This window comes from Halichoeres trimaculatus, unplaced genomic scaffold (assembly GCF_033239565.1).
Source record: "Halichoeres trimaculatus isolate MK-OKI-2021-1 unplaced genomic scaffold, fHalTri1.1 fHalTri1_scaffold_2, whole genome shotgun sequence".
NCBI lineage: Eukaryota > Metazoa > Chordata > Actinopteri > Labriformes > Labridae > Halichoeres > Halichoeres trimaculatus.
In genome coordinates this window covers 38,351,090-38,378,586 of record NW_027437180.1, presented here as the reverse complement: position 1 = coordinate 38,378,586, position 27,497 = coordinate 38,351,090, and the positions used below count along the sequence as shown (strand labels likewise).

Below are 27,497 nucleotides of genomic sequence, written 5' to 3'. Positions count from 1 at the left end.
CACTGATGTCCTCAGTTTGTGCCTCAGTTAGAGCAGCTCCACCCAGCCTGTAGTTCCTTCAGGGATGGTTTTTTTCACGCTAACACAGTTCAGTCATAGATCGTATTGATTTGATGAATTAGCCTATGCTAACCCCTGTAGCTCCTTCTCTCTGAGCTCAGTTTAAGGTGTGAGCGCTGATCTCCACCTGTGTTGGTTGAGTACTGGTCAGAGTGGATAAGTGTTAGACTCCCATCAAAAGTGTTAATCTCCATTAAGGAGCTTGACTCTGCTGCGCTCGGCTCTTTGTTATCACACACACACACACACACACACACACACACACACACACACACACACACACACACACACACTCTAAATACACACACAATCCACTGTCCCATGACACCGTGGAGTCCAAATTAGTCTGAATGTGTGTGTGTGTGTGTGTGTGAACTCACTGTCTGAGCAGCTGGCGTCCTTGTTTCCAGCTGAGCTGATGGCTGCTGTTGGGAGGACTGGGAGTTTCACTTTCATTTCCGTCATCTGAGGGGGAGAGATTGAACTTTCAGCATTTTTTACACACAAACACACAAACACATCCCAAAGGGAGGTCACCTTCCACTCTTAAACGTACCCTGCAGCTCCTCCTGGGAGACCCTGTAGCGCCCCCTGTGAGTTAAAATCCCCAAAGTTTCACTAATTCACCGTATTGTGATGATAACCCCTCAGAGGATCCAACAAGACCTCATTCAGTCCTAAAACCTGCTGGAGGGCTGATCTGATCCTGACATGGCCACTAGGTGTCCCTCTCTGTCCCTACTGTTGTTAAACTGAGTAGGTGCCGCCTGTGAAGAGGCAACAGCTGGAAAAGAAGCAGTGGCACCCGGTCACTTGATACACTGGAAATTAGCCCTGAGCACCAGTGGCTAGCACTGAAGTCACCATCCTCTATCCTGGTTCCTCAATCCTCTGTCCTTCATCCTCCATCCTATGTCCTGGTTCCTTTATCCTCTCTCCTTCACCCTTCATTCTCTCTCCTTCATCCTCTAACCTCTCTCCTTCACCCTTCATTCTCTCTCCTTCATCCTCTAACCTCTCTCCTTCACCCTTCATTCTCTCTCCTTCATCTTCTATCCTCTCTCCTTCGTCCTCCATTCTCTCTCCTTCATCTTCTATCCTCTCTCCTTCACCCTCCATCCTCTCTCCTTCATCCTCCATCCTATGTCCTGGTTCCTCTATCCTATTTCTTCATCCTCCATTCTCTCTCCTTCATCTTCTATCCTCTCTCCTTCACCCTCCATTCTCTCTCCTTCATCCTCTATCCCATGTCCTGATTCCTCTATCCTCTCTCCTTCATCCTTTATTCTCTCTCCTTTATCTTCTCTCCTCTCTCCTCCATCCTCTCTCCTTAGTCCTCCATCCTTTGTCCGGGTTTCTCTATCTTCTCTCTTCATCCTCTATCCTCTCTCCTTCATTCTCCATCCTATGTCCGGGTTCCTTTATCCTCTCTCCTTCATCCTCTATCCTCTCTCCTTCATCCTTTATCCTCTCTTCTTCATCCTCTATCCTCTCTCCTATATCCTCTATCCTCTCTACTATATCCAACATCCTCTCTCCTTCCTCCTCCATCCTCTCTCCTTCATCCACCATCCTCTCTTCTTCATCCACCATCCTTTCTCCTTCATCCTCCACTCTCTCTCTTCATCCTCTATCCTCTCTCCTCCATCCTCTCTCCTTCATCCTCCATCCTATGTCCGGGTTCCTCTATCCTCTCTCCTTCATCCCTCATCCTCTCTCTTCATCCTCTATCCTCTCTTCTTCATCCTCCATCCTCTCTCCTTCATCTTTCATCCTCTCTCCTTCATCCTCTATCCTCTCTTCTTCATCCCTTATCCTCTCTCCTTCATGCTCTATTCTTTTCTTCATCCTTTATCCTCCCTCTTCTGTCCTGGTTTCTCTCTGCTGGTCTCCTGGTTCCTCTGTCCTGGTTCCTCTCTTCTTCATCCTCTCTTTTTGTTCCTCTCTTTTACATCCTATTGCCTTCATTCTCTATCCTCTCACCTTCATCCTCTTTCCTCTGTCCTCTCTCCTTGTTCCTCTCTCCTCTCCCCTGTTCCTCCCTCCTTCATCCTCTGTCCTCTCTCCTTCATCATCTATCCTATATCCTCTCTCCTGGTCTCCTGGTTCCTTTTTCCTTCATCCTCTCTCCTCTCTCCTTTCTCCTTGCCCCCCCAACAGCTGGACTGTTTAGTGTGTGTGATGTTGTCTCTAACATGAAGGTGAAGCAGAGACACTCTGACTGACCTGAGTCATAGCTGGGAGGTTTGATTTCACCCTGGTTCAGCTCCGTCCCATATTTCAGTTTGTGGTACTTTGCCCTGAAACACACACACACACACACACACACACACACACACACACACACACACACACACACACACACACACACACACACACACACACACACGTTAACAGGAAGTCCTCTGGTTCAGGTAATGCTCTGAGTATTCACTGTTTGACCATCAGACTCTGTGTTTTCTTTTCTCACTCAGAGCGCCAGCTGTTTTTAGATCGGGGTTGTACGTTAATGAGTGTTACAGTTTTTCCCACGATGCCCCTCATCATCCAAAAGCTTCAGTGAGCAGCACCAAGACCCAACGATCAAATGCTGGGACCCTCAAACCGTGTGAAACCTGTCGCCAGATTATGTCCCATAATTCCATAAGAGGATCAGCTGCTCTGCGAGGTGGACGGATCAATTTCACACCAACGGGCTGATCGGACGACACGCCGCAGATCACAGACTCAGCCGAGTGTAGGTGGGCCAGGTCCGCAGGCTCTGGGTCAGAGCTGCAGGTCAAATATGATGTGGATGACAACATTTTTTTTTGTTTGTAGACTGTTTCCTTTCCCAGTTTAAAGGAGTATTTCAGTGTTTTTGAAGCATGGCTGAATGTCTCTTTGGCCTCCATGAAACTCTGCCAGCACCACCCTGCTGCTGTTTGTAGAAGACCTGATGATGTTTGGCTAACCTTCATTTAACAGCTGCTAGCAGTGTGTGTGTGTGTGTGTGTGTGTGAGTGTGTGTGTGTGTGTGTGTGTGCTCTGACCTCTCCTGTTTGAGGGCGTACTCCAGCATCTTGATCCGCCTCACCAGGTCTTTCTTCAGGTTCTCCTGACCGCGTCTCTCCCCCTGCAGGAAGGCGATCTGAGCCTGCAGACCACAAACACAGCACACACTGAGTCCTCAGGGACAAACTGTACTCTGCTGTCCTCTCTGACAGCTACGTTTCTATGTTTCTACGTGTCCATCCCTGCTGAGTTTCTGTTGAGCAGCAGAGTTCAGTCCACCGGGCTGGAAAAGACAAAGACTCTGCGGTGTGGGTGAGATTAAAGCAGGTCAGTAAAAACATCTAATCTCCATTAAAGCTGGTGATGATGAGGAAATCAAAGGGAGGGAGCCGGGATCCTTTCAGCCGCTGTAATCTTTGTTTCTGTAATTATTCACACTCCTCTGAGTGGGTTTAACGCCCCCTCAGAGATCATTAAACTTTCAGACAGTCTCATTCTGTTTGCTTTATCTCTACACTGCTGCTCCGCTCCACAGAGCTTTGGATGGAGTGAGTGAGTGTGTGTCTACGTGTGTGTGTAAGTGTGTGTGGGGTAGTTTGAGGATTAGGTAAATGGTGTGTGATTTCTCTGAGGGGAAGTGCTGTAAAGGCTGAAATAACTCAAACAATCACAAACCACAGCTCAGCCTCCATCACTGACTGAACCATCACTGACTGAACCATCACTGACTGAACCATCACTGACTGAACAATCACTGACGAAGTGATACGGTTTGGTCCATAACCAGAGGAAGTATGGTTTGTTGAGGACACAGTTTGATGACATAATACTTGCTAAAACAGGCCGTACCACTCTGAGCATACAGCAGAAATGAACTTTGCTTCATTAGTTTCAATTTGTTTCGTTTTAAAGACGATCAATCCTCTGACGGCTCTGAGCTGAGCTCAGAGGTTTTCCACCAAACCCAGATCACACCAACAGGAGTTTGTTAGTGTTGGAGGGGAGGTCCCACATTCAGAGGGGTCAGCAGGTAAAACCTCACTCAGCCCCAAAGAAATGAGACAGGGACTGAGAGGTGACATGTGACCCTCTGAACCAAATCTGATCGCCTCACTGAGCCGGGGACGACTGGACAGCGTGAGAAAGGACGCCATGTGACCTGAAGAGGTCAGAGGTCAACCACGTGAGAGGAGAAGGTCAATCCCACAATTAAACTGGACTCAAAGGTTACAGTAAGGTGTGTGTCATCAGGTGTGTGTGTTGTAGGGTGTGTGTTGAGCTGCAGGGATCCAGATGTTCCCTTAGCTGGATCCATGACATCAGAGCTGACGTCAGAGCCTCTGGATCCCTGAGGTCCTGCCCTCCCCTCCTCCTCCTCATGCTGACGTTGATCTGTGTGTACAGTGGCGTTGAAACCAGGTCAGCTGTTTTAATAAATGAGTTTAAGACAAACACTCCCAGCCGGCAGAAAGGTCGGCCTGTGTGCGGCAGTCTGCGTTTGGAGGACTGACAGGTGAACGGCGCCCATCAGTGTTTCAGACACCAACACGCTTAACATAAAGAAACAAACATTTCTCTAATCAGAGTCTCTCTGGAGTTTAACTTCTAACTGAAGCGTCTTTAAAAGAAGAGTCAACCGAACGCATGGCGTGTCTGACATCTGCAACTTTTCCATCCATCCAGCAGAGGGCGACTGACGGGCTTATGGTCTCAAGTTAGTTTCACGCCTTCTTTGACGGTTTCAGCCTCCTATTCTACTGCTTTGTCTCATTTTTTCTTTGGTCTCATTTTCTTGTTTTGATCTTGTCCTTGAGGAACGACCTGGGTGTCAGCTGATGGGACGAGGTGACGTGTTTCTGAGAGCGACCTGAAAGTTAACACCTCTCTCACTGATCTCCACAGGACGTCAGCCGGTGAAGAATAAATCAGTAAACGATCGTTTTAATGAGCAGAGCGGACTCTGCAGGCTGATGCTCTGTTTAACGGCCGTCACCTCGAGGCAATTTAAACACACACACACACACACACTGATACACACAGAGTGATAAACAGCGAGGAGGAAGTAGGACGCTTTGGCCTTCATTCATGTCAAACACTCTTTAAAGTGGGTCGCCCCTCACTGGAGGCGTCTGCACCTCTGAGCCGAAGATGAGCTGGTGCCTCGATCTGAAAATGAGAGCAGCTCAGACGTCATTAACGTTACGTTTCAGTTTATGCTTTATTAACATCTATTTCACCTTTATTAGTCCTTAACTTAAAGTGTTGGAACATTCTGTCATTTCCATTTCTGTGAAATTGGTTTCACTAATTAATTATTCTTGATGATTTTATTTTTTCTTTCACTCATTTTTCTTCAATGGTTCATTTTTATTTTTTTAAAGCAGTTTGAAACCCTGTTCTTGAAAGTATTCATTATCATTATTATTGTTTTAATTATTATTGTTATTATAATTATTATTAATTAATTAATTTGCTATTATTTATTTTTTATTATTTTTATTTATTTTTATTTGTTTTATTATTATTACTATTATTATTCAATTTGTATTTATTCATTTATTTATCAATTATTTTTTTGTTATTATTATCACTATTATTATTGTTATTAATTAATCAATTTGTATTTATTTATTTATTATTTATTTATTTTTTGTCATTATAATCATCATTATTATTATTATTATTATTATTTGTTTTTTGTTATTATTATTGTCATAATAAAAAACTACTGAAAGTGGCAGGAGTGATACCATTAAGGGCTGCAGAAGTGGAATATTTTAGTAATTCAGTATCAAACTGAAAATACTATTGATTAATCATTAAATCGATTCATCTGATAAAACATATTTTTGTTTAGTTAAAGGCAGGGTCTGCAGGATTCTCCTAAAAAAAAAAAAAAAAAGGCAATTTTTACAGGAATAATCCTGCTCTATCGACCCCTCTAGGCCTCTTATCGAGTGTCAGTGTCTGTGTCTGCCTCAACCCCCTCCTCTGCCTGGATGTTGATGCTTTGGTTGTGACACACTGTACATGTGTTTAGAGCCACAAATGAACTTTCTTTGGTTGTTTCTTGTAGTATTTGTTTGTCTATCGATCCTCCTCCTCCTTTATCTGGACTCAGGACCAGGAAAAGTGACCTCCCGGACTATGAGTTGTACTTTTTTCACAGTTTGGCTGATCCTGACTTATATATCAAATTACTGGGCTGCTTTGTCATTGGAAACTTCTTGGACAAAGATTACTAAAGCAACACATGAAGAGTACTGACGAGGAAATATCTCCATGGCCCTGACAGCACTACATGCTGACGGAGGCTCTCCATCTATGGCTTGGACAGCCTGACAGCTGCTGGTGTTTAACGTCGCCTAATAACGTGATTTAGAGGAATAAAAGTTCCCTTGCGTCTTTTTCACTCCTCTGAGTCACAAAGTAGCGCCAAAACTTCTGTAACTTCTTAAAAGTGAGGACGTTAATCAGATGGAGCTCATTTAAGCTCACACTGCACCGATCTGACCAGCAACACTCACAGTAGAGCAGGGGAGACATGTGGAGAGAAGAAACTGAAACTGAACTATGGTCACAGCTTTGAAGTGCTGTAGGGAAAAATGTTTCTTTAAAGGAGAGATACCACGCTTTAAGCTTAAAGATAAATTCAATGATTCCCTGAGGTAAAGGAAATTCCTTGATCTTTTTTTGTAATCAAATTACTCGAATTATTCAAGGAATCGTTTTAGCCCCAATACAAATTCATTCCAATAAATTATCGGCCAACAACGGGAAGATTATTCCCATTGAATCAGTTTCATCAGACAAAAACAATCAATAAAAACCTCTTTCATTCAACACCAACAAGCCTGGGTATCCTTTCAAATCAGTATCGTGTTTGGTCGTGAACACTCTGGCATAGGGGGAGTATTTTGGCTTCACTCGAGGCACGCAGTCTGTCTTTATACAACCATCCTTCCAATAAGGATCGTGTAGGAAGCCATCAGCGGCATGTTGGGGCGTTTTTATCATAATTACAGATTTCACTGACATCTCCAAACGCTTCAGCAGCAGCAGCTGGTCGCAGTCTGATGTGGGGACACAGGGAGGAACCAGTCCGATAGCTCTACATCCAGCATGGCCCGTCCTTTAACATCCTCTCTGCTCTGCATTAGTTTCAGCTCCAGTTGCTCTGAGATCAGCGGATGCAGCGAATATGTTAAACAGGTTGGAAAGTACATTCTGCTGTGAATGCTTCCCCCCAACGCCCTCACACAGCTGACTCCCCGGACGAGGAATCCCATCGGAGCGAATAAAACAGCAGATCACCAACTCTGACGCTCTCATAAACCCCGCAGAAGAAGATGGCTGAGCTAACCTCGGTGATTAAAAACAGTGTTTGTGTCTGATCAGGGCCGATGTTGTCGGGGATCCAAACTAAACCTGAACCGGGCCGACAGCTCTCTGTATTTATCCCTGAGGTTAAATCTGCAGCTCGCAGCAGGCGGCGGAGAGCTGGAGAGAAATGAAACTCAAACACGAGCTCAGACATGAAAGTTACAGAGTCTGTGTACAAATGAGCCTCAACATGAACACAGTTACGACGTTTCAGAGACGAGGCGCTCTGTGCCAGAGGTTACACAGGAAGTGATCAGGTTAAACATGGAGAGGCTGAGACAGGAGCGAGGAAACATGAGGAAAGAGGCCAGCTGATGGACAGGAAGTGGTTTTTATTTGCTTTTCAGACACGACATACCGAAGGTTTGGGTGGTGCTGATGCTGTTGAATCTGTATCCTGATCGTTTCTTTGATCGACTGATGCAGATTTCAGACCTCTTCATCAGATCTTCATCTTTAAACTCAGACAGCTCAGTCCCTGAAACGATGAGGTCATGGCATGAGGATCTCCTGACTGGTTGGACCTCAAGCATCAAGGTCTGCCCATAGCTCCACCCCCAATAGATTTCTGATCTGTTTTCTTACAAAATAATGCAAATTCAGTTCAGAGCAAAATCAAAAATGCCCCCCGACTCAATACAAAGGTTCTTTTCAATTCAGGACAGTCTGTAAAATCTCAGAGGTGTTTGCAAATTCACTAAACAAAAAGCTAAAAAAGGTATAAATAGGAGATGTGTCTCTTTTTTGAAACTTATACAGTGGGGAAAACAAGTATTTAACACGTCAACTTTTTTCTCATCACATTTATTTCCAAAGATGCAATTCAAACAAAACTTCTCCCAGACATTGGTATAAACTCAAATGATCCACACATGAAAAGAAATCACAACGTTCAGGTCCATAAATAATGATTATGGTGAATTAAGTACAATAACACAGGAAAAAAGTATTGAAGACGCTAACTGAGACTCATCTAATACTTAGTGGAGAAGCCTTTGTTTGCAGTGACAGCTTCCAGAAGCTTCTTGTATGTTTGAACTAATGGCCCACACTGCTCAGGTGTGATTTTGGCCCATTCCTCTGCACAGATTGTCTTTAAATCTGGAATATTCTTTGGTGCCCTCTGGTGAACCCTTTTCTTTACTTCTTTCCACAAATGTTCAGTTGGATTGAAGTCAGGTGATTGACTAGGCCGTTCTAACAGATTGATTTTCTTTTTCTGAAACCATTTGAGAGTCAACTTTGCCGTGTGCTTTGGATGGTTGTCCTGCTGGAAGGTCCAGCCACGTCTCATCTTCATCATCCTGGTGGATGGCAGCAGATTCAGATCAAGAATTTCCCCATACATGGCTCCATTCATTGCTCCGTCAGTTATATGAAGTTTGCCAACACCATGAGATGAGAAACAACCCCATGCCATGATGCTTCCACCTCCAAACTTCACTGTTGGTGTAGTGTTTTTTGGCTGATGTGCAGAGCCATTTCTCCTCCAAACATGGTCTGTAGTATGACAGCCCAAAAGTTCAGTTTTGGTCTCATCTGACCAGACAACATTCTCCCAGTATTCTACAGGCTTGTCAAGATGCTGTTTAGCAAACTTTAAACCAGCTTCAACATGCCTTTTCTTGAGGAATGGAGTCTTGCAGGCTGAGCGTCCATAGAGGCCATGGCGGTGGAGTGCATTGCCTATTGTTTTCTCTGTAACAATTATACCTGCTGCCTCCAAGTCTTTCTGGAGCACTTTCAGGGTGGTCCTTGGCTGGTTGAGTACTCTTCTGACTATCTTTCTGACTCCCTGGTCAGAAATCTTCAAGGAGCTCCTGTGCGTGGCCTGTTGATGGTAAGGTGGTGCTTCTTCCACTCGTGAATAATGGCTCCAACAGTGCTGACTGGAATATTCAGGTGCTTTGATATAAGTCTGTAACCAGTTCCATTCTGATGCTGAGCAACAATCAGGTTGTGAATGTCTTCAGAGAGCTCTTTGCCTTTACCCATCATGAGGTGTGTGCTATTTAACTGCTTGGTGAAAAAACAACCTTTTCTGTAGGACCATCAATTTGCTCTAGCCCAGCTGATGTTGGTTTGCACTAATTGGAAGTTCAAGTAATAATTACTGACAGATTTCAGGTGGTATGGTGCATTTCCTGTCCAAAGTATTCAGCCTTTCCATGGTGTGTTCAATACTTTTTTCCTGTGTTATCGTACTTAATTCACCATAATCATTATTTATGGACCTGAACGTTGTGATTTCTTTTCATGTGTGGATTATTTGAGTTAATACCAATGTCTGGGAGAAATTTTGTTTGAACTGCAGCTTTGGAAAATAAATGTAATGAGAAAAAAGGCGATGTGTTCAATACTTATTTTCTCCACTGTAGCTGAGCTGTAAATCACGTTTGTGTACTTCTGAGGAGTTTCTGTCTTTGAGGTTTATCTCTATAAGTCTGAACTCCACAATCAGTAGAAACCATCTCCTTCGCTTCTGCTGGTTCCTGTCCTGTAGTCTCTACTCCTGAAAACCAGATCTCCATCAGATCTCCATCAGACCACGCAGTCCTGATCCTCACGTGTTTACTGAACAAACAGAGCTCTGGGAAACTGGGACGTCACAGGTGAAAAGTTTGAATCAACATCTTAGAGTGTGAGACGGCTCTTTCTTTAAAAATATGAATCCTGCTGCTCTATATGCAGGACAAACTGGGCTAACCCACTTGTTAAAAACTCCCATCAGCCTCTGCTTCCTTTTTAGATGGACTGCGAGTGTCACATCAGATCAGAGAGGGGGAAGAAAAACTCTCTAATGGGCAAAAAGTGACATAACTCCCAGCTCTTAAACTCTTCCTGTTCTTTCTGAAGCTGCAGACTCAGCTCAGCGTCTTCTTAAACAACACAACCCGTTATTTTTACACCGCCCGCTAATGAAGCTTCGTTAAAAACTGAGGTGTTTTCATCCTGAAGCTGTGAGCGGCAGAAACACAGAAGCAGGTGTTGGTCCACGTAGAGAGACTCTGGTTCAGGGGCCTGAGCCTGGATCCATGTGAAACTATCAGAGGTGATTTCTCTCTCCTTACTGAACATATGTTCCTTATATAACCTTTGTTTACAGCTGCCTGACTTACAGTAACTCATGTGAAATACTCTAATTATGTAACTAACATATGTTTTCTAACAGTTTTTCAATGTTTTTATCTGGAACTAACGTTTTATCACCAAAACCACAACAACCAGAAAACATTTCAGCTGTTAATCCAGTTTAAAAAGATCTAAAATCTGAGATGTTTCTGGAAAGGTGTCACAGGTTCCTCTCTAAAAAGTCCCAAAGACTAAATAACCAAATAGCAGATGGAGCAGGACAGGAAGTCGTGCACAGAAACCATTAGAAACTTTCAGAATAAAACAAAGCGTGTCCAAACCACCTGGTGTTTATCCTGAGCACACTGATGGTTGTTTTCTGGTCTGTTTTTTCTTTGGTCGGGTAAATAATTTTCACACCAGAGCCCAGAATGAAAGTCTGAACTAGGGAAACACTGATCCAACTTTTCTGATATCGATACCGATCTGATACCAGGTGTTAAATAATAACCCGGAAAGAGTGGCTTCAGCAGGAACAGAAGTTTGTTTTCAGATGCAAACCTTCATATCCTGTAGCCTGGTGACGCAGCACAAATCAAAGAAAGTGAATCAGAGGAAACGTTGCAAATCAAGGAGCTGAGAGCGCCGGTAAAAAAACAGAAATAAAAAGGCACAGAGCTGTTTGCCTGGATCAGCACCATGTGTTTAAGACTGGATATTTGGATCGGTACTGGTACATACCTAGCTTGAACGCGACAGGAAGTGCATGCTGATGCTGGCTACCACAATAAAAGCCTCCTACATGTATCAGACTTCTTCAAGCAGATCAAAGTTCTGACTGTCGAGCTGACACTGACATACCTCATAGACACAAAACTACACCAGTGTTACAGGGTTCAGAGAAATACCAACATTAAAAACAGCACTCTGCTCAACTTTTCGTCTGCTACTGACGAAAAACAGAACAATCCTAAAACTGACCAAAATCCATCAGAGAAGCCTCTCAACATCTCCTGCAAAAGTCCTGAGAGAAACGTAATGTCTTTGAAACCAAAACAAAACATTTATAAGACCTTTTTATAATGCACAGACATCCTGCTACAACAACAAACCAACATAACCAGAGGAGCCAGGGCACACGTTTAAGGTCCAGAAAAGGCACTTTAAAACATGTTTAGGCTCCAGAAAGGGTTCTTGAGCAAGATCATTTAAAGCTCTAGAGGAGGCACTGTAACACAATTTATTTTATTGGATAATTATTAATTAATTAATTAATAAATCTTTTGTTTTTTTTTTTTGCTCCAGAAAAGGCTCTAAAACACATGCTTTTAAGCTCTAGAAAAGGCACTGAAGTACAATTTTTAAGCATTGTTTTTTTAAATTAGAATTTATCCTTTTTTCTGTGCTCCAGAAAAAGCTCTAAAAACACATGCTTTTAAGCTCTAGAAAAGGCACTGTAACACAATTTAAAAAGAAAGAAAAAAATTAGAATTACTTTTTTTTTCCCTCCAGAAAAGGCTCTAGAATGCACATCTCTCTTTCTTTCTTTTTTTGTGTGTGTGTTCTAGAAAGTCACTTTCACACATGTTTAGGCTCCTCAAAAGGCACTAAAGTGATCACGTTTTAAGCTCTAGAAAAGACAACTTAAAGCACATTTTCTTTCTTTTTTTTCAAACTCCAGAAAAAGTCACTTTAACACATGTTTAGGCTCTAGAAATGGTTCTTGGGCAAGATCATATAAAGCTCTAGAGAAGGCACTGTCAAACAATTTATTTTATTTGGTAATTTTTAATTAATTGATTAATTAATCAATCATTTTTTTTTGCTCCAGAAAAGGATCCAAAGCATGCGGGCTCAAGCTCTAGAAAAGGCACTGTAACAATAGAATTTTCACTTAATTTTGCTCCAGAAAAGGCTCTAAAACACATGCTTTTAAGCTCTAGAAAAGGCACTGTAGTACAATTTTTTAGCATTGTTTTTATTTTCTTTTTTTTTAAGATTTTTTCCTTTTTTCTTTGCTCCAGAAAAGGCTCTAAAAACACGTGCTTTTAAGCTCTAGAAAAGGCACTGTAACACAATTTTAAACAAAGAAAAAAAAATAGAATTGTTACTCTATTTTTTTTTTTTTGCTCCAGAAAAGGCTCTAGAATGCACATCTCTCTTTCTTTTTTTTTGTGTGTGTGTGTTCTAGAAAGGTCACTTTCACACATGTTTAGGCTCCAGAAAGGGTTTAGCACACACACACACGTTTCAGCTCTTGAAAAGGCACCATAACACACATTTTTGGCTCCAGAAAAGACACTGAAGACACTCAAATGCATGTTTGCACTCCAGAAAAGGGGGTTTTACGCTCATCTAGGCTCAAGAAAGAGCACTTTAATGCTTGTTTATCAACAGCTGGGCTTTGATTCGCATTTTTGTTGTCACTCTCTCATGTGTGTTATGGTGTTTCCATTTATGTTGTGTTGTTTGTGTGCCTTGTGTGGTGTTTTTGCATGTGTGTTTTGGTGTTTGTGACCAGGACTCAACAGGTTTGAGGTTTTACAGCCCAACATGAAGGACTCCAGGCGGCGTGGATGGATCTGGTGAACTGGCGGCAGAAGTAAATGAGTAGCACGTTAGAAGTGACAGCAGCGTGCATCATTCTCACTTTCATTGCTCCTTTACTCTGACCTCTCATGCTGTGATGATTTCATTTGCTTCTGTCGGTGTTTGTTTGCGGTGACCGGAGACAGACAGAAACATGATGAACAGCAGAGAGCTGCAGATAGCGTCGTTGTTCAACTCCCTGAAACAGTTGTTGGGTGTTGAACGCAGCAGCTCGGAGGTCAATCTGTGGAAAGTGAACTCTTCATCCTGATAATCATGTTTGATCTGCGCTCTTCCTCCCCGAGCCGCTGATCACACAGAGGAAGTGTCAGACTGGTGTTTCTTTAAGATAACGGGGATTACAGGCCTGAGGGGGATTAAAAACTGTCAGCTGGCCTCAATCAGGGAAACGCCGCTCAGACGGGAGGAAACGTCCAGCTCTGCTCTCCTCTGCTGGATAACATCACATGCAGCAGCCTCCATATTTAACTACGTCCTCATTTCTTCTCCACAGACCTCTCTGAATGCGTTCAGGGAGTTCATCTTTAAAAACTCAGGCAGGAAACGCTGTTTTTCCAGGGTCTGAGTCTCGTCCGTTGGTGACGGGAGCGAGTGATGCTAATGAACAGGAATAACGTGAATGGATTGATGATTCAGTGAATCTAAAGGACATTTCCTCCTCATACAGGCTGATGAGGGAGAGGAGTTTGTTGGGTCGAAAAAAAAACTCCTCAGAGCAGGTTTAAAGATTCATGACAGGTTACGTAAACCAGTGAAGCGAGGTCTGACTGGAGTTACAGCAGCTCTTAGTTTGTGACAAATGAAAAAGTGACAGAGAGTGTTTGAGTTTGAGAGCTTGTTCTGTGACCACGTTATGAAAAACAAACTCTCCTCCCACAGATTTTACTGCCGTCTAAAAATCAATATCCACTACGCTCCAGCTCGGGCTCCAGCTCCAGGCGCTCCCACACAGCTCCACGCGCACGCCGAGGAGCCGGTTTATTCACCTCTGGGATCCTGTGAGGAGGAAACAAGCGCTGCGTCCTGCAGGAGAGGAAACGTGGGAGAGCAAACAGCTGATCAGGACACAAATCTACACGACGGCTTCAATCTGAGTTTATAATCTCTGCGCTGAGATTTACACACGCATCACGTCATCATGGAGGGCTGAAGGCCTCACAGGTTCATGAGTCTGACAGATCTCTGTCCCAGCATCACCATGAACAGTTTCCTGATCGTTTGCTCATTTTCATGATGTGGTGAGAACAGCGTCTAACATTTACACAATATTTTAATCAAGCATTTTCTGCATCTGAAGAATGCATATGTGCTAAAAACTTTTCTAAACAGTTAATGAAACTACCCAATTTTATCAAATATACAATAAAATAATAATAAATAGAGAAAATGACAAAGAAATATTTTCTTTTTTTACGATGGATGAACTTCTCAGCTTAAAAAAATATATTTTTTGTCTTTTTTTGACGGGTCAGGCAACAGGGTCTAACACATTTTTTTTAAATTTTTTTTTCTTTTTTTTCACTCTAAATATTTTGTTTTTCTTATTTTCTCTATTTTCTTCTTTCTGATTTTTTAAATCTTTGTTTTTTACTTTTTTATACTTTTTTATTTATTTTTGTTTAGTCTTTTTATATCTTTTTTGTCCTTTTATATTTTCTCTAATTTTTTTAATTTTTAATTTTTTTTGTCTTTTTCCTTTTTTAAATGTTCTTTAGTCCCTTTTCCTTTTTTGTCACATTTTGTATTTTCTTTCTTTTTTTTTTAACCTTTTTTTTATCACTTTTACCATTTCACACCTTTGATATTTTTTTCCTTCACTTTTTTTTTGTTTTTTCTCCTTTCAATTTTGATTGTGGTCTTCTGTTTTCCTTTTACGTTCTTACTTTTTTTCTCTTTTAATTCCTAGGGTTCTTTCCCCATTATTTCTTTTAATTACATTTTAAATTATTTTAAGTTTTATTTATTAATTTATTTTTACAATTCCCCTTTTTTTTTTCCTTATCATATTTTCTCCTTTTTTAACAAAAACTTTTTTATTTCCTACCTTTTTTCTTATTCTCTTCTGTTTTCTATTTTGTCGAACTTTTTCAGATTTTTTTTCTGCTTTTTCTTTTTTTTCCCTCTCTTTATCCTTGATATCTTTTCCCTTCTTTTATCCCTTTCTCTAAAATCTTTTCTTTATTTTTTCTCCTTCCTTTTGTTGTCTTTGCCTTTAACAAACGGAGTCAATGAAATATTGTAGTTAGTTTTATTTCTTCCTTTCCTGATGATGATATTTAATGAATGGCTTATGAATTCATGTTTTCATATTTCTCTCTGTGCTGCTGAAGTTGCGGTTTTGTGAAGCTTTTGACGTGCTCTTTGTATGAATCATACTTTAACCTGAACCATCGCCAGCAGAGCGTGAAGTCCTCTCCAGAAGTTTCTGAGTCTAAATCCTGGTGGAAACGGACAGGAAGTCTTTAAGTCTTTGTTTCTCAAACTCTTTTGTCCCTTGAAGGTCATAGAAAGTCGTTTCCTTCTCCTGAACAGTCGTCTGAGCCTCCGTTACCTCATTTAACCACCGTTCATATCCCCGCCGCCCCGCCCTGAAACCTGTAATACGCCTGAGGAGTGACGTCACATCAGCACCGCAGCAGACGATGTTTGGGGACACAAAGAGGAGCCCTGTGGGAGGGGGATTTCCCGCCGCTTAAATCTGGAGCAGAGAGGGGATTAGACTTCCAGGGAGTCGAGAGGAGGAGAGGAGGAGACGCAGAGAGACGAGAGGAAGGGGGGTCGGTCTGATGGAGTCTGGATCCCCACTTTGGGAAGGAGACAGACGGTTTGGACCAACCCTGACCCTCTGTCTCTGTATCCAGGATCAGATGTGTGGGTCAGTAAAAAAACTGAACGAGCTGTTTCCTAAAAACCTGAGCTCCTCTTTCCACTACGCAAATCACTCCTGGCTCATCTGATCACACCAATCTGGGATGGGAGGGTGGGAGGATGGGAGGATAGGAGGAAGGGAGGGTGGGAGGATGGGAGGATGGGAGGTGTAAATGAGACAGAGGGATGATGGGAAGCCTTGTGATGTGATGCCCGGAGGAGCGAGATCAAGAAGAGGCAGAGATTGGCGGAGGGGGGAAGGGAAGACGGAGAGGGATGGTGGCGGCGTGACGAAGCTCCTTAACCACTCGCTTCTTCTGCCCGAGGAAGTGTGGCGACACGTTTGCTCCTGCGAGACTTAGATGAGGGCAGTGTGATGCCCGAAGGGGTGGAGATGGAGAACATGAAGGAAGTCTTCGCCAAACTCTAAAGAGAAACGCCGTCATCAACGCAGACGTGCTGGAAAAATGAAGGTTTGTCAAGAGGTTCAAGACCAAGAAAGATGACGTCCTGGGTCAAACAAAACCTTCTCTCAAGGCATGACCAGCATCCTGACTCCAAACACATCAGGTATCAAGTCAAGGTGACTTGGCCTGGACTTGAAGTGATCCTCCAGGACTGAAAAGTCGTTGCGTCCACCAGGCCTTCTCTTACATCGAGCTTGTTTGAATAAAAACTGTCTCCTTCTCTTCTCATGCCTGAACGTAGACTAGAGCTGCACGATTTGGGGAAAAGGTGCGATTTGCGATTAGGTGGAAAATATTGCGATTGCGATTGTGCTTGCGATTTAATAAAAAAGGTTGTGTCATGATGAGTCTACAGATTTGCTTGGTTATCATGGAGAAAAATCTGAATTGCATGTGTTGACATTGCGATTGCGATTGCGATTGCGATAATCGTGCAGCCCTAACGTAGACTTCCTTGAAAGGATTTCTGCTTTAGCCCTGAAAGGACTTGTACGTACCAGTGACAAAAAGGCTCAAACTCAAAGTCAGGCAGTGACAGAAATGTTGACTCAAACTTTAAAAAACACAGAAACAGGAGGAATCAGGGTCTGAACGTGGAAGTTACTACAGCTGTGTTTCAGCCAGGAACTGTTGGTTCCTTTTAAAATGTTTCCAGACTTGCAGGCTCCGCCCCCAAAGTCCATGGAGCTCTGGAAAGTACTACCAGGGTTCCTACAGCTCAAGGCAAGTTAAATTTAAGACTTTTTAAGAATTTTTTAATGGCGTTGGAAATCAAATTTAAAAACAAGTCGACAACAAACCACAATTGAAACAAAACTAACAAGCAAAAACACCACATGAATTACCTGGGTTAGAGGCAATTTTAACCCAGTGTTTATTTTACAAAAAGCATCACTTTTAGCCTTTCTTAACCCCATTTTTACAACTTAATGCTTTGCCCCCATTCATCTTTTTTGGCCACTGTCACAACCATTTTTTGAATTTTTACATGGTTTTTGAAATTTAATGTCAAATTTAATTCTCAATTTTGCTGCCATAATCAATTTTCCTAAGCCACTTTTGGATTTTCTTTTGCCAATTTTTCCTCATTTTTTTCTCTCTCCAGCCACCCTAGGTAGAACCAAGACATGCATCTGCTTTTAAAGTTCCTGGTGCAACCACATCACTGTTTTGTTAGTTCCACTATTGTGATTACACAATGTTACCACGAGAGTAAATCAGGAAATTATTTAGAAAAATAGATAAATGTTACTTAATTTTTTTTACTTCAAACTAACATAAATGTAACCAATGTGTTCAAATTTTTAAGACTTTTGAAATTTGGATTTAAGACTTTTTAATGCCAATTCAGGCCTTATTTTTAGAATTATGAATTCAATGCCTTTTAAGACTTTTCAAGGACCCTGACTACTTCCCCAGGTAGGCTTGTTTCCAGGGGTCAATCTATCCCCATTACTATAGTTAGATCCTTTTCTGACGGTGGAAATGAGCGTAGATCTGGGGAAAGTTCCTATGGTCAAAACTTCCCACTGCCCAAAGACTAGGGCTGGGGGTAAACAATTATTTTTATAACAATTAATCGGGCGATTATTTTATCGATTAATCGGCTAATCTAACGATTAATTGGACGATTAGTCTCACAATTATTTTTCTGTTGTTCAATTATTTCAAAACCATAATGTATCCCAAATAAATGCCAAAACGATCTCTCTCATAACAGAGCTAATTAAACTAGGGATGCACCATATTGGACTTCTGCCGATATCCGATATGCCGATATATCGAAACCCCTTTTGGCTGATACTGATATCGATAATCACAAGTTTGTTTGTTTTTTTTAATGTAAAGAAAGTTAAGGCTATCCTGTACTGGAATTTATATGTTACTCTTATTGTGACGGTCTTATTTGTTTAAGAAACACACATAAAACAAGACAGAAAACATTTGATTTTACCATAAATAAGAAATGTATTATTTTTTCAAACTCAAGACATTCAGTATTGAAATACAGAAAAATAATTTCTTTAGATCACATGAACTTTAAATGTACAATGCATTTTTAAACATAACCAAGTTGCATTTGATTATTTTAGAGCTACTGTAACAACCTGGTGACAGACACAGAGCTCTGCAGTGCAAATAAATGAAGTGCTACATTTTATTTAAGGAGCTTATTTTTCAGATGGAAAATAATAATAATCCTAAACTGAATAGCACCTTATCAGCTGTGCATATCGGCAGAAATTTTCATATCTGCAGATACCGATAAACATGTTTTTAAGCTTTTATCAGCCGATACCGACATTGTGCCAATAATATCATGCATCCCTAAATTAAACAACACTGTTTTGCACAGCAAAATGCAAAATATAGAATAAAATTATAAAAAACAAAAAGGCAAGTCTGTTTACTCTTACAGTCCAATAGGGCTGCAACTAACAATTATTTTTAAAGTCGACTAATCTATCGATTATTTTTTGATTAGTCAATTAATCACGTTTTTTTTGTAGAGTTAGATTGTGTTTTTCATGGGGTCTCATGTGGACTCATGGCTTTTGGTGCCAGCCTCTAGAGGACACCAGAGGAACTGCACTCGCGCTCTGAGCAGAAACCTGTGACTGAGCGACGGCTGTTATTACCCCACACCTTCCCCACTGTTACCTGAGCAGGTCACTAAACACACACACACGTTATCCTCAGAGTGTGAGGCAGGCGGACATCCCTGCACATCTGACTCACACTCACACACACACTCACACACACACTCACACACACTCCATGAATTCACTGTGCATCTGTGTGTTTGTGTTCCTCCATAAATACCACCTACGCTTGACACTTACACACTCCACTGGTTCTGTGTGTGTGTGTGTGTGTGTGTGTGTGTGTGTGTGTGCGTGTGTGTGTGTGTGTGTGTGTGTGTGTGAGAGAGAAATCTTGGCAGTCCTTAAACGCACTGCTAAAAGTATGTGTGTGTGAGTGTGTGTCAGAGTGTGTGGGTGTATTGTGTCAAACGAGTGTGTGCAGAGAGCAGGAGACATTAGGAATTTTCACCTCACATTGCTGCTGCACTGCGCGCGTGTGTGTGTGTGTGTGTGTGTGTGTGTGTGTGTGTGTGTAAGCAATAGACACTTCATGCTAACCCTCAGCCTCTCACTCTGAGCACTCAGAGGTCACTTCCTCCTGAGGGCTCACCTGTCATTCCTGTGTCTGTGGTGAGTCTGAGCTTCACTGTAAACAGGAGGTCACACAGCGGTTTCTCTGTCCACCTGTTCTGGCGCCTGTTCTCGGTGTTTCCACGTCCCTAACATCTGCAGGCCTCGGTCTGTCCTGCCTACAGGTTGGTGTCAGGCTGAGAGAAGCGTGTTCGGGGGAACGTTGGCGGCTGGCCTGGTTAAACAAAGCCTGGGTACGGCGCTGAGGCGTGGCTCAGGGTGGCATTCGCCTCTGAGCGGACGCCGTCTGAAAAACAAGCAGGTGTGCATGCCTTTCCTTATAGGGCGGCTTCCCACAGACAGACGAAAGGACCCAGAGTGAAGAGGAGGAGGAGGAGGAGGGAGGAGAGGAAGATGGAGGCTGTGGGGTCTGGTTATGTCCTCTCTGATGCTCAGAGAGCGGCAGGAAGTGTTTCTGTCAGAGCGGCAGGTTGGCTGCTTACATAAGACACTCTCAAACTCCTCGTCCTCTCTCATGCATGAAGCCGCTCCGAACAGGCCTGCAGCTGCATTATTCAGGGACAAAGACGCTGGAGCACGGCTGCTCCCAGACTCTGGGACACTTCTGCAGAGACCTGGACTCAGAGTCTGAGGAGTGACGGGAGCCAAACAGCTGATGTCACCTGTGACTGTTCAGGTGAGACGACCACGACTCCCACACACACTGAGACCACGATGAAACCCAGCCATCAGACTCCTCCTCTAAAAAACTCCCTCTGTTACTCCTGAGTGACTGATACGACAGGTGAAAATACAGGAAGAAGTGCTAAATCATCACGATATGTTATATCCAGAAGACGGCGCAACAATCTGGTTAAAGCTTTCCCATTGGTCGTCGTATTTCCCAGGTAGAGACATTTCAAAAAGACACATTTCCAAATCATTTAGAGGAGAGGTGGCTTTTCCTCTAAATGTTGACATTTGTCTTGGAATTCCAAAATTTAGGAAAGAAATTCAAATTTCTGGAAACAGAATTCTAGAGCTGTGAGATCAAATCTAGAGAAATATAATTTCTGGAATTCTGTGATCAGACTGAACTCAAGATGAAGAACTCTAGAATTCCGAGGCTGAGGTCAGAATTCTGGGGTCAGGAACAGGGGCCTGGAATTCTGAGATCTGATAAAGAATTCTAGAATTTTCAAAGGAGCAGTTAAAGATTTTCTGAAACCTGTATTAGAGACAGCATTCTTATAATTTTGATACCAAAAAACCCTCTACAGTCCTGGAAAAAATAACAGTTCTAGAATTCCGAGACCAAAGTCAAAGTTCTAGAATTCTAGGATTGAGGTCAAAGATCTGGAATTCTGATATTAAATTCAAAGTTCCAGAATTCTAGGATCAAAAACAACTTTTGATTTCTGAGATGAAACTTTTAGTTCCAAAATTCTGAAATCAAAGAGAAGATTTCAGAATTCTGGGATCATAGTCACAGTTCTAAGATCCTGAGATCAAACACAAATCTCCAGAATCCTGAGATTAAAAAAAGAAAATAGAAATAAAATCTAGATATCTGAGATCAAAGACGAAATTCAAAAACTCTGGAATCCTAAAGTCAAAGTTCTCAAATTCTGAGATCAAAGACAGAACTTTAGTATTCTGATTTCAAAATCTATATCCTAGAATCCCACCTTTGGGTCTTGGCTTAGAAATGTGTCACCTGTTAAATATGTCAGCACCATTTGTGTGGACATTTGGCTTCACTTTTAGAGAAAAAGAATGGGGCATGTCGCCCATATTTCTAAAGAGTGGCTAAGGCACAACAGTTGGTAAATGAGCAGAGGACAATGATGGAAGTTTTGCTGCTGCACAGTGAGCACATCATGAAATAATGCACTAACACAGCGCCACATACTGCACATTAAATCAGGCCTAACACTGACTGTGTGTGTGTGTGTGTGTGTGTGTGTGTGTGTGTGTGTGTGTGTGTGTGTGTGTGTGTGTGTGTGTGTGTGTGTGTGTGTGTGTGTGTGTGTGTGTATGTGTGTATATTGTGAGTGTGTGTGTATGAGTGTGTGTGTGTGTGCTGCCTAAAGCATGCACAGGCTGCACAAACAAGGTGTGGAGGAATGTGAACAATGTGTCAGACTGTCAACACACCACACACATCTGCCTCTGTGTGTGTGTGTGTGTGTGTGTGTGTGTGTGTGTGTGTGTGTGTGTGTGTGTGTGTGTGTGTGTGTGTGTGTGAGGACATCATGTCATCAGTGAGAAATGTGAAGCAGAAAGAAGACCTTCATGCAGCTGTTTGTTTTTGGATTTCCATGCTGTCATCAGTGCAGAGCGAGCACACCGTGGACCTGTCTGGCATGATGTCGTATCACAGGTAAATCAGCTGATTCTCTTTTGTACACCTGACAGACTGAGCTGGGGAAAGTCAACTTCCCATTAATTCATAATTTTACTCTTTTATCTAAACACACTGTGGGGCAGGGAGAGCAATATTTCTCTCTGTCATTGATTTAGGGCAGTCTGGGGCAGGGAGAGCACACCCTTCCTCTGTCAATAATATACAGATAGTCTGGGGCAGGGAGAGCACACCTTCCCTCTGTCGCTAATATATAGACAGTCTGAGGCAGGGAGAGCACACCTTCCCTCTGTCATTGATTAATAGACAGTCTGAGGCAGGGAGAGCACACCTTTCCTCTGTCACTGATAAACGGAAAGGCTGAGGCAGAGAGAGCACACCTTCCCTCTGTCATTAATTAACGGACAGTCTGAGGCATGAAGAGCACACCTTCCCGCTGTTACTGATATAAAGACAGTCTGGGGCAGGGAGAGCACATCTTCCCACTGTCACTGATATAAAGACAGTCTGGGGCAGAGAGAGCACACCTTCCCTCTGTCATTGATTAAAAGACAGTCTGAGGCAGGGAGAGCAACTTCCCAATGTCACTGATATAAAGACAGTCTGGGGCAGGGAGAGCACACCTTCCCACTGTCACTGATAGAAAGACAGTCTGGGGCAGGGAGAGCACACCTTTTCACTGTCATTGATTTACAGACAGTCTGAGGCAGGGAGAGCACACCTTCCCACTCTCACTGATAGAAAGACAGTCTGGGGCAGGGAGAGCACACCTTTCCACTGTCATTGATTTTAAGACAGTCTGAGGCAGGGAGAGCACACCTTCCCTCTGTCATTGATTTTGAGACAGTCTGAGGCAGGGAGAGCACACCTTCCCTCTGTCATTGATTTTGAGACAGTCTGAGGCAGGGAGAGCACACCTTCCCCTCTGTAATTGATATACAGAAAGTCCGTTGGTAGAGGCACAGCTTCTGTCTCTTTCAGACATTAAAAGTCATGCTGAGGAGGTTGTACATATTTTTTTTGCAAACATGAAAAGCCAAGGTGGTGAGAGTAGCAGCAAAGGCCCTGAGGGAACAGAGTGAGAATCAGTTTACAGTCCTACCTGTTCTCACCTGAGGCTGACAGAGCTCAGGATTATGTTTGTTTCCATCTCAGTCAGTGTTTTCTTTACTGCTTTAACAAACAGACGTTTCACTGCGAGGAAAATGAATCCTGCAGAAAGACGATTCTCTGGATGTGATTCATAAGGATGCCCTGGGAGATCATTTTCAACCCCCCCCCTGTGTGTGTGTGTGTGTGTGTGTGTGTGTGTGTGTGTGTGTGTGTGTGTGTGTTAGCGTTGGAGTGTGTATTGTGTATTTTTAGCAGCGGCCAGAGAGGAAGGAAGCAGAGCGGCAAACATCCTCCTCAACCGGAGAGATGAGTGTGGAAACGCACACACAGCTCACGCATGACTTCACCTCAAAGTCGCATCCCTGCAGACCCCAACACACACACCAACACACCCCAACACACACACCAACACACACTCACACACTCTCCTCCAGGGCTAGAATAACTCATTTTAACATTAGGGTGTAATTGAGCGGTAGTTGTTTGGAGATTTACCCAGAATTCAAGAGGAGAAACAGTCAGAGGTTTCTGTTTCAGCAGGTAAACAAATAAATGTCACGGAGAGATGATGATGATGATGATGATGATGATGATGATGATGATGATGAATCCTAAACACCTTCCTCCCTCTACTTCTCCCTCCTGACTAATTTCCACGAGGGTTGTCCTCAAGCTGATGAAACTTTCTCACACATGACGTTTCTTTGTTTTCCTTGTACAGTAATCTCTCTCATCTCGAGTGCCAGGATTTCCCCTTCCCCTTCCCCTTCCTCTTCCTCTTCCTCTTCCTCTTCCTCGCAGAGTCTTTGTGTAATGACACGCTCTCCGTCTGCAGCAGCAGCAGCAGTACGAATGGATTTACAGCAGGAATTGGTTTCCAGCCTCGGTCAGACGGCCGCTCCGGTCAGCTCCGAGTCAACGGGAAGGAAAGTGAAAAAAACAAACATAACTTTTCTTTTCCTTAACGCCCCTGCCCTTTAAACATCTGTGCATGCCACTGTGGAGGATGCTGCTCTGTGATTGGCTGCTAGGTTGTAGTAAAGGTAAATGATGCAGGAAGTGATTCCCTTTATGGAGGCTGTGTCATCAGAGCTCAGGTCGGAGGATGAGTCTGTCTTATGTAACAGAGAGAGTGAGGGACGTTGTTTCATAAGACTGAACGCTGCTTCTCAAGAGGGTGAAGGAAAAAGATCCAGCACCGTTAAAACACGGGCAGAGCGATGTCACACGGAGGGAAACGTCCAGGAGCACAAGGCTGTACGAGGAAAAAGGAGGGACGAACTTTTGGCGACGCAGAGATTTAACGTCACAGAGTTCACAGAGTTCGTCACAGAGAAAAGAAACCTCTGCTGACCTTGCTATTTACAATGAAACTGAGACCTAAAGACAATTCAGTCTCTGAGTCACCGTCTTGATCCATGAGAACTTTCTCAACATCCTGAAAAACTCTGATGATGCTGAGCAACAATGAGATTAAGGAAAGTTACGCAAAATCTAGAGAAACTTTATCTAAGTCCTGAAAAACCTGCCTTGAGATCCTCTGAAAAACAAGAGGTTGAGAAAGTTTTCTGAGATCCTGAAAACTTTGTGATTCCAAAAAACCCTTCCAGGGAGCCTGAGAAATGTTCTTGAAGTGCTCTGAGACACCGTGGAATTGTCTCAGGATCCTGAGGAAGTTACTCTGGATCTTTGAGTGTGTCTAGATAAAAATAATGATAATTAAAAAAAGATCTCGGGATCTCCAATTTATAACTTTATCCTTCGAGCTTTCTAGATTCTGGAAAAAAAAATCTCTTGATATCCTTAGAAATTAAAGAAGTTGTGGAAGTTCCTCAGTCTTGAAAAGTTACTCTGGGTCTTGAAAAATTGTCTTGAGATCCTCAGAAAACGATGAATAAATCTTACAGGTTCTTGAGAAAGTTACTCAAAGCTTTTGAAAGTTCCTGAGGATCCCCAAAGATCCTGGACAAGTCTCTTAAGAGACGCAGGGAAAAACTTTTGGAGACCTGACAAGCTTTTTCAAGATACAGAGTAACATTTCTGAGATCAGGGGAAGCTTTCTCTAGATCTCAAGGATCCAAGATCCCACGTCCTCAAAAGACTGAGATTTTTTTTTCAGGAGGCTAGAGAAACCCTTATGATCTAGAGAGACGCTAAAGCTTTTTTCGAGATCCGCAGAACTTTTCAACAATCCTGTAGATCTTAACTGGAAATCAAGAAACTTTCTCAACATCTTAAAATTGTCATTTTTTGGAGATCCTGAGAAGATATGTCTTAATCGTAGTGATCTAGACTTCCTTGCTGTTTTGAGGGACCTTGGAATTTTTTCTGGATGGATCTAGAAACATGAAATAGAGGAAGGAAGTAACCCTTACACCAACAAGTTCATATTATCACTGTCTTTCAATCTCTGTAACTGAGTATTTACAGTGAAACTGAGACTCATACAGAGACAGATATATGGGCATGTCCTGAAGGGTGAGTTTTACTTCACTATCAACTCATATAGCAGATAATTTACAGTGAAACTGAGACTGACTGTTAAATGAATGAATGTTGCAATGAGTGATGTAATGAATCAACTAAAAACAGGTCAATTTAAAGACATAATACTACAATTATTAAAAACTTACTATTTACATTGAAACTGAGACCCCCCACAAGCAGTGTTTGTTGTGCATAGCGTTAAGTCATGATGAGACTGTGTGAGCAGAAGAGGATCACAGAAATGTGGTTTTTGATGCTTTCTGAAGCAGTGAATCCACCTCTTCCTGGTTTTGGACACCCGCAGCTCCTCTCCTCGTATAAAGTTACAGCTTTTACACCTGCACGCCCACGGTTAATGACTCACCTAGATCACGCACCACATTAACACAGCCTGTGCACCCATTCTCGGACACAGTGTGACATTCAGGGAGATCATATTGATCTGGATGGTCCCTGATGGCTTTGTGTGGGTCAGCTGCTGACAATAAAAGCGAGACGAGGGGAAAATACCACCGCACTGACAGGCTGGAGGGTAAATGGATGTCACTCGTAGGGTTTTCTGCGCTGCATCAGCAACTTACCGACACAGACCTGCTGTGTTATACATGTATGATCCAACATGAACATGTCATAAAACTCCACAGAGGATCATCTGATGTGTCGTGAATCTCAACCACAGCTAACCTGGTTAGCGAGAAGCGCAGGAACATGACAGAAGACAACACTGACAAAACTCCTATTTAAATATTACGTAATTCTATGACGTTTTGGATTATACTGGGTTATAAAGCTCGTGAACAGTAATTTATACATGTTCACTGTCTAGATTAATGCGCTTTTTATTTCGGCTTTACAATAATAAGGAATGCACATCGTGTTAAAACACAACTTCACATTTCACAAAGAATGTGCGTCACTCCTTGAACAGTCAAACATACGCGGTAGACGACAGCAGCAAACAGCGTGAAGCTCCAGTAATAGTGCAAATAATCTCACAAATTGTGCAGATTATTGGATTATTTTTAAGACGAACCACTCAGAGGTAATGTCCTAATATTTTTAATTTAATAATTCCCCTTTATAATGCATACATGTTCATAAATGTGCGGTTAATCTGTAAAGTCTCATCTATTCCAAGGAGGTTCGGCGCCTCGTTCACATCATCCAGGACGGTTAGCTAGCCAACAATACACTGTCCGATAATGGAAACCCCAATGACTGCTGGCGCTCACCTGCAGCTCGGCTCGCTCCACCTCCCACTGCGCCCTCTCCACCTCGAACCGGGCCCACTCATGCTGGAGAAAGTGTAAGATCCCCGGGATGTTGTACTGAGCCCGGGCCGCCTCTCCTCCGCCAAGGTCCCCAGTCTGCGGAGCTTTGATATTCCCAGCGCCGGGCAGCCCCGAGTTGTTGTTGAAGAAGACACCGGGGCCCGCCTGCTCGTCCATGGCCGGACCGGGGCGATGTGGCTTCTGGTTCGGTCCGGTTCCCTCAACCGAGTCGGTGAAAAATCCTCAACAGGGAAAAATAGTCCATCAACAGTCCTATCTCCTGGCCCGCTCAACTCCTGTCTGAACCAGCTGTCAGAGGATGAGACGGCCGTTGAGCTAACGGCGGGAACATGGAACTGCACTTCCGGTCATTCCTTCAAAATAAAACGTACGGTCACGACCAAGTGCAGCAGAGTTCATGATTATTTGTAATCCCAGGAATAATCCCCTTGAATTATTTTACGATAAAGTCAGAAAACAAAAACAATTCTATTTATTCTGAAGACCACGTAATCAATTTATTTTGATTTTTAGGCCTTCAACTCAACTGCTCAAACATTTAATGAAACAAATAAAGTTTACTTGAAACAAAACATTAGGTAAAGATCTTCACACAGTAACTTGGAAAATGTTTATAAAACTTAAATAACAT

At 42.7% G+C, this 27,497-nt stretch overlaps 1 protein-coding gene across 2 annotated transcripts in view; it reads right to left on the bottom strand.

The window, feature by feature from the left end:
* The window catches only part of strn (striatin, calmodulin binding protein), a 48,610-nt gene extending 21,464 nt beyond the window's left edge, over nucleotides 1–27,146 (bottom strand). For both annotated transcript variants that reach the window (XM_074696107.1, XM_074696115.1), the window contains exons 1-4: nucleotides 26,807–27,146; nucleotides 3,093–3,196; nucleotides 2,287–2,360; nucleotides 441–525 (exon numbers count right to left, since the gene is read on the bottom strand). In XM_074696107.1, the coding sequence (XP_074552208.1) occupies nucleotides 441–525; nucleotides 2,287–2,360; nucleotides 3,093–3,196; nucleotides 26,807–27,022 (479 nt within the window). In that variant the 5' untranslated portion in view covers nucleotides 27,023–27,146. The remainder of the gene's footprint in view (nucleotides 1–440; nucleotides 526–2,286; nucleotides 2,361–3,092; nucleotides 3,197–26,806) is intronic.
* Between the last annotated feature and the right edge of the window lie 351 nt (nucleotides 27,147–27,497).